Source organism: Aythya fuligula, chromosome 3 (genome assembly GCF_009819795.1).
Source record: "Aythya fuligula isolate bAytFul2 chromosome 3, bAytFul2.pri, whole genome shotgun sequence".
NCBI lineage: Eukaryota > Metazoa > Chordata > Aves > Anseriformes > Anatidae > Aythya > Aythya fuligula.
The window spans coordinates 32,425,898-32,437,193 of NC_045561.1; the positions used below are offsets into that span (position 1 = coordinate 32,425,898).

General features: G+C 53.2%; 2 protein-coding genes across 2 annotated transcripts; one reads left to right on the forward strand and one right to left on the reverse strand.

Moving 5' to 3' along the window:
* Positions 1–3,372: 3,372 nt before the first annotated feature.
* On the reverse strand, positions 3,373–7,726 carry YIPF3 (Yip1 domain family member 3). The gene is made up of 9 exons (XM_032185657.1): positions 7,615–7,726; positions 7,336–7,536; positions 7,155–7,261; positions 6,561–6,606; positions 6,075–6,167; positions 5,603–5,734; positions 5,238–5,351; positions 4,825–4,948; positions 3,373–3,865 (listed from the first exon to the last, which is right to left on the reverse strand). Exons 1-9 carry the CDS (start codon positions 7,711–7,713, stop codon positions 3,744–3,746), a joined length of 1,038 nt encoding a protein of 345 aa, XP_032041548.1. The 5' UTR covers positions 7,714–7,726; the 3' UTR covers positions 3,373–3,743.
* Positions 7,727–7,842: 116 nt separating this feature from the next.
* Positions 7,843–10,551, forward strand: POLR1C (RNA polymerase I and III subunit C). Its single transcript, XM_032184769.1, has 9 exons — positions 7,843–7,962; positions 8,049–8,120; positions 8,228–8,335; positions 8,716–8,848; positions 8,968–9,087; positions 9,296–9,448; positions 9,622–9,771; positions 9,956–10,072; positions 10,261–10,551. The coding sequence occupies exons 1-9, from the start codon at positions 7,894–7,896 to the stop codon at positions 10,377–10,379; spliced, it is 1,041 nt and encodes a 346-aa protein (XP_032040660.1). The 5' UTR covers positions 7,843–7,893; the 3' UTR covers positions 10,380–10,551.
* Positions 10,552–11,296: the final 745 nt, after the last annotated feature.

An 11,296-nucleotide genomic window follows, 5' to 3' on the forward strand; every position in this document is an offset into this window, starting at 1 on the left:
TGAGCCGAAAAAGGAAGCCAGTGATGTGGAAATTAGGTTAAACCACATAAGTAGGCAGCTTTCTGCACATAACTAATCTGTTAAGGAGAAAGCCTGGCTGCTCCGTACAGCAATGCTCAAGTGAATTCCGATGCAGTGGGTAACTGAGGGGCAAACCCGGGCTCCTCTGCTTTGTTTGCAGGCCAGGAGGAGGTGGAAAGCGAGGAGAAACATGGAGTATGCAGGGGGACATGAAGCAGTTTTCTTTCTTCTGAAATGAAGGAGCAGGTCACCTGAGCCACAGGGTTGTATGTTATGTCCTGGATGAGGCCAAGGGAGAGAGCAGATAAGCTAGAATTGGATATCAACTTTAAGACTTTGGCTTCAGCATCTAATTTACCAAACAGATGTCACCCTGCTTTTTGAGTAATCCATTGCTGTTCTTCAGGACTATCTACATATGTCTCCTTGTTTTCCTGTTGTATAGGGGTGCATGGACTCACTCCAGCATCTGCAAGCTGCATCGAGAGCAGATCGCAGGCCTGGCAACACATCTGCGCTGGGATATGCACAGCAGCTGTATGCAGCCATCAGCAGGGTCCTGGTGCAGGTGGAAAGGATCTCCTGGTCTCTGAGGTCATTAAATGGTGCAGGTGAGAACGGGATCCTGTGTGTTTCAGGGCTGTGAGTGGCAGAGAGTGAATGTCAGGGTGCTGAGCAGGGGTATGACCAAGTAAACAGCAGCTGCTGATCAGCACAGGTCACATGGAAGGCTGCACTCAGTCTCACCTCATGCTCACCTCCGGGCAGTAATTAACCCATGCTTCGTTCAGCAAGGCTATTATTAGAGAAGCACTTGGAGGAGAGCCCCTGGGACGCGTCCCACTTCAGTCGACAGCAGCAGCCTCAAAGCACTGCTTAGGGCATCAGGCTGCTTCTGGAGTCCTAGCGCTGGCATCTTCGCTGCCTGTCGTCAGGTGCCGGAGCACATTGAGGAGACAAACGTCCTACCTTGATTTATGCTCAAATACACTGGGAAAAGTGGCACAGGAGCTAGTGGTTGTGGTTCAAAGCCTTGGTTCACTAAGCCTCATCAAAGGCTGTGCAGAGGCAGATTTGGCAGTGGTGTTTTGTGAAGAACTAGGTATTGCTTCCTTGTTCATGTGCAGTTACCCAGCAGGTATGAGGAAGGTGGTTTATTGTTCTCCTCCTGGGGTGTAAGGAAAGAGCTGACTCCCCAGGTGGATGCCATTAATTCCTCACACGCAAATGGAGAAAAACAGTGGGTGATGAGCAGCTAGAGAGAGACTAGATGTGGGGAGGAAGACAAATGGGAGAACAAACAGCCTACTTGTAACCCAAAACACCACTAGGGTGACAGGAAGTGCAACAAGGAAAGACTGTAAAAATGGTCGGTCTCCCAGGCACTGCAGAGGAGAGAAGGAGACCACAGCATGCTTTCATGTGTGTATATATATATATATATATATATATATATATATATTTTTCTTCTTTCTAATCTGGCAGCCTTGAATGTTTATTTCAGCTCTAAAAAAAAAAAAAAAGGGCTTACACAGCTCTTGCAGCATTACCCTTCCTCAAAAGCTGTGTGTGCGCAGTGGAATTATGTCAGATTTGCTGCAAGGGAAGAGGGAGAAGATGATTTTTGCTTTGTTGCAGGAGCCGTAGAAGAAAACAAAGGCATTAAAGGTAGAGAGAGCGTGGTGTGATGGAGATGTGAGGTTTGTGCTGGTAGCTAGAGGCCTTGAAAAAGCACTGAGATGCCCTCCCACAAAGCCTTGACTGAGGCAGTGTGTGCAGCACGCTCTGTGGAACTGCAGCACACATGCGTTTTCCTGCAAAAGCGTCTCCCTCTGTCAGCAAGAGGGGAGGCTGAATCTCTCAGCGCAGCGCTGAACTTGTGGCAGCACAGAATATTTCAAGCTCCAGCTGCTGCTGCACAGACAATAAATTGGGGCTGGGGGAATGGGATAGAGCAAGCCCCACAGAATCTGATGAGGGTGTTTTGTCATCGCCCTGGTCACCTGTCCCCAGCTGACAGGACACGCAAGCTGCACAGGGGCAGCCTGAGGACTTTCCTCACTGCTGTCTCCTGTGCTTTGAGTCACAACGCAGGGCCCAGCTTCATCCCTCTGACCCAGTGACGTGGCTGGGTGTGGGAGGGGGGCACAGGGCTTCTCTGACGGTGCGTGTAGGTCAGCAGTGATAGAGTTAGGGTGATTTTTCTTTATCTGGACTTATCCTGCTCGCAATCATCTGCCTCCTTTCCTTCCCCTCTGCCTGGACTTGGAGAGTTTCTTCCAAGAGAAGCAGCCAGGGCAAGAGGCACAAGTCAGGAAATTAGAAGCCAACCTCCCATGGAGCTATAAAGAGGGAAAAAGCAGGCTCACGCAGCATTACAAACTGACGCTTCCATTTTGTTAAGTCTGATAGTAATGGGATTTCCAGGGGCTGACAGTGCTTCAATAGCTCCAAAAACCACGGGGGATATTGGCCCAAATGATTTGATTCCCCAAACAACTTGCTTGGAGTTGTGTTCTTCAGCCAAAATAAATGTGGGGGCGTGGAAGATAGTGAGAGAACACGTCTGCTATGGACGTGCTGGGAGATGAGCTCTGTGCTCCTGGGGGGGGAACAAATCATAAATTCGGGAATAAGCAACGCTGCAGAAGGGAGGTTTATGACTCAAAATGCTCAAGACCTATCCAGTGACGTTTTTGTTCTAACTGAAGCAGGCGACCAGCCTGTCCACTGTAGCTGGTGCCGTCTTCGTGTCATTCATTGCACTGTGGCTCTAGCCTGAATGCCCCCACAGCCGTGTCCTCTCCCAGCAGCAAAAGGAAGGGGCCAAAGAGAGCAGCTCTGCCACGCTGCCTGCCTTGTGGGCTGTTCTTAATCTTTCCTGCATCAGGCTGCTGGACAAAACTGTGCCCGCTGCTCCCCTTGCTTAACGGGAACACTGCTGTGGGAGAAGAGTTTGACAGAGCAATGAGAGCAAGCTGCACGAGGGTGAACGACCCTCCTCAACAGAAATATCCACAGGTGCAGGGAGAGATTTCTAACATACACAAGGGACAGTGAGGTGAGACAGCAGCTTGGACCAAGTGAAAAGAGAGGGATCGATCTGGAACACGACAAGGAAGAGAATATGGTAAAAAAACAAAAACAAAAACAAAAAACATACTACTGCTGAAAATGTGCAGTGACACCGAAATTCGTGTGCCTTTTGTCCAAGACAGGACTTGAAACATTTGAAGTAGGACAGCACAAAAGTGCAGGGATCCTGCTTTGAGCCTAGCACGGGGTGGATCAAGATGGAGAGACCCCGCACCACTCTCCCTTTACATAGGTAGGCTCAACCGTAAGACATCGTTCAGCACCAACATCAATTTAATTCTTCTCTCTTCGGGACAGGAACAGAGCAGACAGCCCTGGGGTTACATGAGCGAGTGGAAAGAGGGGTAAGGGACAAACCGAGCTGGGGAATCCCAGCTAAACATGCAGGCGACAGAGCCACTCTACTCAAGACAGCCCCGAGCTGGGTGGCAGAAGAGGGTAATCCTCCCGAGTCACTGAGGTGCTGTCCACTCAGCTGCTCACAACTGCAACCCGATGGACAGGCCCAGGAAAGCAAAACCAAGTCCTAACTCCTGCTGTTCTGTCCTTTTCCTAAGAGGCAGCAGGTTCCTCTGGCCCTATGCAGCCCCAGAAGTAGTGAAGGAAGCGAGTCCGAGAGTGTGAAACTACAGGGTCAACGCGACGGCTTTGGCTGTTGTGTTCAGGACAGCGTTAGGAACAGCTGGAATGTCTCTGGCGACTCTCTGGAAGGGCGGCATGTTGGGTCCCTCCAACGTGTCCAGGATGCCTGCGGGGAACAGCAGAAAGGGGAGAAGGGCAGGAGTTAGCTCAGAGGCAGGTGAACCTGAAGGCAGACGCTGCGAGAGGCGTAAAGCCTCCCTCCACCTCATTCCAGCATGCGCCCTGCTCTTAGACCAACTGTTTGCTTTTCTGTTGAAATACCCTTGCGGGCTTGCAGCAGGAGCTGCAGCTGGGGGTGCGATGCGGAATTTGTATCACTGCAATGCCAACACGAGCCGTGGTTGGCAGGAAGCACACACATACTGCTGCAAGTGCTCTCCAGTTCCTGTCAATTACCCTCTCCAGCCTGAAAATCGGTCCTGGAGATCCTTGAAGAAAATTGCTTCGGCTATATTCTACCCTGTTTTGCGTGCTAAGAAGTTGCAGATCAGGGCTCAGAACCTTAGCCGTGAGAGCAGATCCAGGAAAGAACAGTGTTTATCTCTAAAAAGGACTTGAAATGCTATGCTGCAACCCTAAATTATGCAGATTTGAATTTTTAAAGGGACTAATAGGAGAAATACTACAAGAAAGAGAGGACTTGAATCTGTACAGCCTGGTAAATAGCACCGACTGTGGAAAATGCAGGTTCTGCTGGCTGTGTTGTACAACACAAGCTCTAAGAGCGTTATGCAAAGAAGGAATATTTTTGTGACACGTTTCCTGATCAGGATAAAGCAGCCTGATTTCACCAGCGCTCAGGAAGGGACCAGACATCTGCACAAGAGCAGTCGTTGCAGCAACTCTTCACTTGTGGGTAAAGACAAAGCTTTGTGCCTCACAACTAATGTCTTTAGTACTAAATGCAGCGCACAGAGACTTCCCCATGTCAACCCCCTGCCCTGCTTTGGCAGCTTCTGCTAACAAAGCTGGTGCTGCTCAGTTTTGGGTGTGAAACTGGCCCAGCTGCCCTCAGGTCAGGTCCACGCTGCCCACAGGGGCTCCCTTCGTCTCTCCCTTGCTTACCTTCTACCACCTTGTGGTAAGCAAAGTGCAGATAGAGGAGGAAAAGCATATGCAGAGCAGCGAGGGTCCCACACAGGATGAGCCGCTGGGTGTGCCCCACGGTGCGCGACACCAGCACAGCAACCTAGGGGAGAGGTGGAGATCAGAAGGTTGGAGACCAGGCAGCTGCTACCTCAGCCTCTGGTGCTGCGGTCAGGAGCACACAGGAGGATGGGCCAAGTAGCAAGAGCCAGTGGAAACGGCACTCAGAGCCTTTTTCCCAGTCAGCACCAGCAAATTCAGAGTAATCTGACTTTGTTTGGCTAAATTCATCTTGCCCTATCTCACCAGGAGTGCAGGAGGCTCAGGCAGGAGACACTTCCCTCCCTTTTTTGTCCCCAGAAGAGGAGGGCTTCAGGCTGCCTGTCACTCACCATTCGTAGTGTAGAGAGTCCACCGACGACCAACCAGAAGATGTAGAAGAGGGAATGGAAGTGGATGTTATAGGTGACAAACAGAGTGATGCAGTGGCCAAAGAGACCATAGCCCTGACAAAACAAGAACAGCCACATTCTAAACATCGCTCTCACACAAAGGCCCGCTGAGCACGAGCAGCCTATTCCTGCAACGTTTCACCAAAGCAAAGCTTTGCAAGCCACTCCTTCAAGAGTCAACCATTTCCAGGTTGTCCCAGTGCAACGCTGACTTACAAAGACTTTTCCAGAGCAGCTCACAGGCCACCCTCCCACTGGCACACCGTGCAGACACCCCCATCGTGGCACAGCCCCCCCATACATACCAACAGCGACAGCATCTGCACCATCGTGATCTGGGCGTTGCACAGATATGCCAGGAAATAGATGAAGGAGGAGACTCCCAACCAGTAGCCAAAGCAGGTGCCGATAGCCGTGCCCATCAGCGTGCCTTCCCTCTGCGGAGACAGCGTCAGGATGAAGAAAACTCAGAGAAGTGACCTGCCAGCACCCAAATTCCACCTTGAAGTACCCAGAGCCTTTCATAAGGATTATCAAATAGCTGGCTAGCAGCATGCAGGACACCACGCAACCTACACCCCAGCTCTCCCAGCAGACGAGCATCAAGACTTTCTGATGCATTGCTCCTCCCCTCCCCAAGCCAACAGGCTCTTCCTCAGATCTAAGCTTTTCAGCAAGGTGCTATTCTGTTATGGGAGGCTTCCTTTCCCTTTTTACTGTCATTTTGTCTTTCCAAAACCCAGTCAAACCCCAGCTTATCACTGAGACTCGCCGTACAATGATGGTGTCCGAGGTCTTCATCCCGTGCAGAAGGATGGCCACCAGGGTGAAAACCAGCATGAGGGGTCCATAAAGCTCACCTGCAATCTTCTACAGGGCAAGAGAGAGGAAGGAAGGTTTGGTCAGTGCTCCCGGCTACCAGGCTCCCCACCCCAGGTGACATGACGATGATCTTGGATAGTTTGTCACCTGAGAAGTAACAGCAGTGCCTCTGCTGACTGGAGCCAGACAGAACAGGCTGTGTGAGGAGTCGTCAAAGTGGTGTTAAACAGAATGCAGAAAGGGGATAATTAAAATCTAGAGGTCTAGAACCGTACCAGAATGGGGTTTGGAACAACTGTAGGAAAGGGTTTACCATCTTTTATATTTTCAGGGAGGTGAACACCTAGCAAACTCAAATCCTTAATAACGTGGAAGTTTTACAGGGTGTTTGTGGGACATTCACTCAGAGCATGGAGTCGCATTCAGCAAAAGAGAACTCACCTGTGGGAAATTAATCATCTTCACGGGAATCATGGACTCCAGCAGTCTGTGTTGCAGCAAAGCAAGGAGTGACATCGAAAGCAGGAATGAGAAGAGAGTGAGTAAGATGCTTCAGAAGTACCAGACCCCACACATGCATCACCAGCGCTTTCTGCCGTGGCTTATAGGCCTTGTGGGAGTGAGTCCTAGGGGGTCACATAAGGTAACTAAAGAAAACCCTACTGTCAGTGGGTTAGCTTTGCTGGGGAGGATTCAAAGGTGATATTTAGGGATCCACTCAGGGATGAGTGATCACTGGGAGAACAGCAGCGTTTCTTCAGCCAGCCTCAAAAACTTGGCCTTTTTGGACAGCACTACGCATCCCAACAGAAGCCATGTAAGCCCAGTGAATAGAAAAGCCTGAAGATGTCCTAAAGCCCTTTTCACTTTGTTAAATTCTTCTCTGCTGAGAAGCTCAGCTGGGTGCTAAGGGCTGCTGCTGTTCCTGGGTGGCCTGAGGACGAGGAGCGGGCTCCTCACACTGTGTTTCTGTGTCGGGGCCATGCCTTGAAGCCCGCAGCCCACCCCAAACGCCCTCAGGCAGGGGCTGCCCACCTGGCGCGCACTTGGACGGGCTCCACGTCGAAGTATGGCCGCAGGATGTCGATGTTGGCGTAGAGGCTGAAGGCTTTCGACGCTTGCCTCTTGCCCACCTGCCACACCTGCGGGGAGAAGGCAGCGGGCAGCAGCGGTGATGCCAAGGGTGCCCGGGGGGCCATGGCGGGTCTTGCCTCACCTGGTCAGCGACCTGCCGGCCGAGCTGCCCCCGCAGCCCCTTGACGCCCAGGAACTCGCCGTCCTCCTCGTCGGCTCCCCCCGCCTCGCCGTCGTCGTCCTCCTCCTCCTTCATGCGCTGGTGCATCTCCCCCATGTCCTCGAAGCTGGAGCCCGACGTGTCGTCCATGTTCTCCATGTCGATCACGGCGGAGCCGCCGCCCTGAGGCCGAGCCGGGGCCACACGGCGTCAGCCCCGCGCCTCTCCCTCCTCTCCCCTCCTCATCCTCCCGGTACCCACCTGCATATTGTCCTCGAAGCCTCCCCACTCGGCGGCACCGCTCCTGACGGTGCCCGAGGGCCCGGTTCCCGGCCCGCTCCCCGTTCCCGGGGCCGCCATCGCTGCCGCTGTGAGGCGCTGGGGGGGGCGGCGCCGCTCTGACGCGGGCTCTCGCGGGATGGCGGCGGCGCCATCTTGTGTGCGGCGGCGGGCGGGGAGGGGAGGAGAAAGAGAAGGGAAAAGGAAAGGAAAAGGAAGGGGAAGGGACGGCACACGCCTCTTCTGCCCGGCCCCGGGGAGATGGCGACCAGGCGGAGCACCGACGAGATGAGGGAGCGGGTGGTGCTGGGCGAGTTCGGCGTCCGCAACGTGAGGGGCGCGGGGCAGGGCAGGGTGAGGGGTCTCGGGGTCGTGAGGGGGGTCCCGCCGTGCTGACGGGCTGTGCCTCCCCTCAGGTGCACAGCACCGACTTCCCCGGCAACTACCCCGGCTACGACGACGCCTGGGACCAGCAGCGCTTCGAGGAGGTGGGCAGGGGGCGGCGGGGTGCCGGCCCTGGGGTGTTTGTGGGGTCCCCGCTTGGGGCACGCTGTGGTGATGCTCTGCCTGTCCCCGTCCCCATTCCCTTCCCCAGGAGTTCCGTGTGGACGTGGTGGGCGAGGAGGATGGTGTGCTGGAGTTCGACATGGTGGGCATCGACGCTGCCATCGCCAACGCCTTCCGCCGCATCCTGCTCGCCGAGGTAGGGCTGGGGGTGCTCTCACACTGGGGCAGCCCTTGGAGCCTTGGAAAATGAGGGAAATTTCTCTTCGTGCCTGTGCCCAAGGAGAGACGGGAGCTTAGGAGCCCAAGCGTTACCGCTCGTTGCTCTTGAGGATGCTGTGGGTAGAGTCTGGGGGTTGCTCTGCCCTCCATCTCTCACACTCATCCCATTTTTAAAAAAAGAAGGGGGAAAGGGTTTATTGGATAGCTTCATTTGGCAAGAATACCAGTGAAAACAGTCTGCAGAGCAATTATTTAAGGAAGAGAAGGGATGCTGAAAATAAGACCGCGCTATCTGGATGTTCTGTTGGTGACTGCTTTGACTCTTCTCCTATTAAGTCAACCTCTTGTCTCCCTGAGGTACCAACGATGGCTGTCGAGAAAGTCTTTGTGTACAACAACACATCCATTGTGCAGGACGAGATTCTGGCTCATCGTTTGGGCCTTATCCCAATCCGAGCTGACCCTCGACTCTTTGAATACAGAAATCAAGGTGAGAGTCTTGGATCAAATAGATGTACTGAAGGGTGAACCCAAAGGCAGAAATTGGGGTCACGTAAACTGAGCAGAAGTGTGATTCTGCAAAGACTCATGATGTTCTCTCCTTCCCAGGAGATGAAGAAGGGACAGAAATTGATACACTGCAGTTCCAGCTGAAAATAAAATGCAGCCGAAATCCTCAGGCAGCCAAGGAATCATCTGACCCTAATGAGCTGTATTTCAATCACAAAGGTAAGTTATCTCCCTGTCCTAAAATTAGGAGTTGTTTTTTCCTTTTTTGTTCTGTTCTTGGGAGATGGGATTTGGATGTTCTCTCAGGCCTGTGAACAGAGACAGCTGATTCAGTCGTTCTGCTAAACTCACTTTTGACACCACCTGTCCTGTCCAGTCCTGTTTTCTGAGGCAGCAGCTGGCTGATGCTTGCAGCTTCTCTTCACAGTGTACAGTAAGCACATGACGTGGGTGCCCTTGGGGAATCAGACAGACCTCTTCCCAGACGCTGACTTCCGACCTGTTCACGACGACATCCTCATTGCACTGTTGCGACCTGGCCAGGAAATAGACGTGCTCATGCACTGTGTCAAGGGTATAGGTGAGTGGGCCTGGGGCAGGGGGGAGAGGAGTGCGTGTGCTCTGACTTGGGCACAGCTTTGTGAAGGGGAACTGTGGGGAATGGGCTTTCCCCCAGAGTTTCAGGCCCTGGCATCATTGCATTCTTGTTCCCTGAGGCCTGCCCTCATCCTTAACTCTTAACCGTTTGTGCAGGTAAAGATCACGCCAAGTTTTCTCCTGTGGCCACGGCGAGCTATCGACTGCTACCTGACATTACTCTCCTGCAGCCTATTGAGGATGAGGCAGCCGAGACGTTGCAGAAGTGCTTTTCCCCTGGAGTCATTGAGATCCAGAACATCAAGGGTACTTTCTTCCCTGCTCTAAAGTGCCTTGTTCCTTACAAGTCTTAGCAGAGACTGATTTGTATTTGTGGCTTTGCTGCCTCTGCTGATGGGAGAGTGCTTGTTTGAGCGGCAGGTACCTTTCATGACTCCAAGGCATCCATCTGCTGCAGGTGCCCATCCCGTTTCGTCCTTTTCCCTTTCAGGAAAAAAGGTGGCGAGAGTCGCCAATGCACGGTTGGACACGTTCGGCAGGGAGGTTTTCCGACACGAGGGTCTGAAGAACCTTGTGCGCCTGGCAAGAGTGCGGAATCATTACATCTGTGAGTGTGAGGTCATTTTCACAGCAGAGCCCTCCTCTGGCTTGTGCGAATTTTAGGGGCAGCTTTGGGCCTGACCGTGTTGGTGTTTCTTGCTGGCACGTGTAACCTCTTCCCTTCTGGCTGCAAAGAAGGAAGAAAGGGGGGCAGAAATGCTGTGCAGCGGGGTGCTGACTCGTGTCTCTCTGCAGTTTCAGTGGAGTCCACGGGTATCTTGCCTCCAGACGTGCTGGTGAGCGAAGCCATCAAGATCCTGATGGGCAAGTGTCAGCGCTTCCTGAACGAGCTGGACGCCGTGCCGATGGAGTGACCGCGGGGCAGCAGAGAAGCTTCTGGCACCCGCCTGCAGGAGTCGGTTCCTCTTCCATAGGAAAGAGGTTTGAGATGGGTTTAAGAGTCCTCAGACCATCTCTTTAAACTTTTATACTGTTTGTAATGAGCCTCAGTGAGGAGACGGACTAAAATAAAAGCTTTCTTTTACAGCTGTCTGCTTCTGTGCTGTTAACACATGCGCGGAGGAGGAGGTGGCAGCAGGCCTGAAGCTGAGTTCTAGCATTTATTTCAGGTCACAAGCAGGGCGTGAAGAGGATCGATACGGCAGCGTAGTAGAGCACTTGGCAGCAGGTCAGTGAGCTGGTGACAGGTCCCTGGCAGCTGGGGACTGCTTGGAGGCGTCAAGCTCTGGTCGCTTACAGGCTGTGTTGTCCTGTAGCACTGGGCTTCTCTGTACGGGGGGGAAGGTGGAGGTGAAAACATGCTCTGGAAAAACTGTCTGTCCCCTGTAAGTACCTCAAGCTACGGCATTTCTCTCCTCTGTTCGTTTGGACTACTCTGTTCTCAGCCACTGAGCGTGATTTGGGCTCGCCTTGAAGCAGAAGTGGGTTTCCTGGGGCACAGTGGAGGGCAAGTGACGGGTCAGATGCCCGTGCCCACCGGGGGAAGCCTGGGACGACGTGCAGGTTAGCATCAGGGGGTCAGCATCGTGTGCTGCTGTCAGCACAGGGAAGTTCTTGGCTTGTGGAAGCCTCTCTGGACAAACTGATAAAAGAACAGGGCCACCAGAGTGGGCTGGGAGTGTTCCAGGTGCCCAAATTATTTGGATTGGGTGCAAGTGCTCCTGCTTTCCCTGTCCTGGTGTCAGCGGGATGTGGTGTACACACACTGACGGGCTGGAAGCAGCACAGGGACAGCGGGTGACCCCTGGTGTCACCTCCCTGCCCCATGCCG

Coding starts and splice junctions, on each gene's coding strand:
- YIPF3 (XM_032185657.1), bottom strand. CDS start 7,713: ATGGCGGCCCCGGGAACGGGGAGCGGGCCGGGAACCGGGCCCTCGGGC. Junction 7,262..7,335: donor GCCGGCAGGTCGCTGACCAG/GTGAGGCAAGAC, acceptor TTCTCCCCGCAG/GTGTGGCAGGTGGGCAAGAG. Junction 3,866..4,824: donor TTACCACAAGGTGGTAGAAG/GTAAGCAAGGGA, acceptor TGTTCCCCGCAG/GCATCCTGGACACGTTGGAG.
- POLR1C (XM_032184769.1), top strand. CDS start 7,894: ATGGCGACCAGGCGGAGCACCGACGAGATGAGGGAGCGGGTGGTGCTG. Junction 9,088..9,295: donor GCTGTATTTCAATCACAAAG/GTAAGTTATCTC, acceptor TTCTCTTCACAG/TGTACAGTAAGCACATGACG. Junction 10,073..10,260: donor AGTGCGGAATCATTACATCT/GTGAGTGTGAGG, acceptor GTCTCTCTGCAG/TTTCAGTGGAGTCCACGGGT.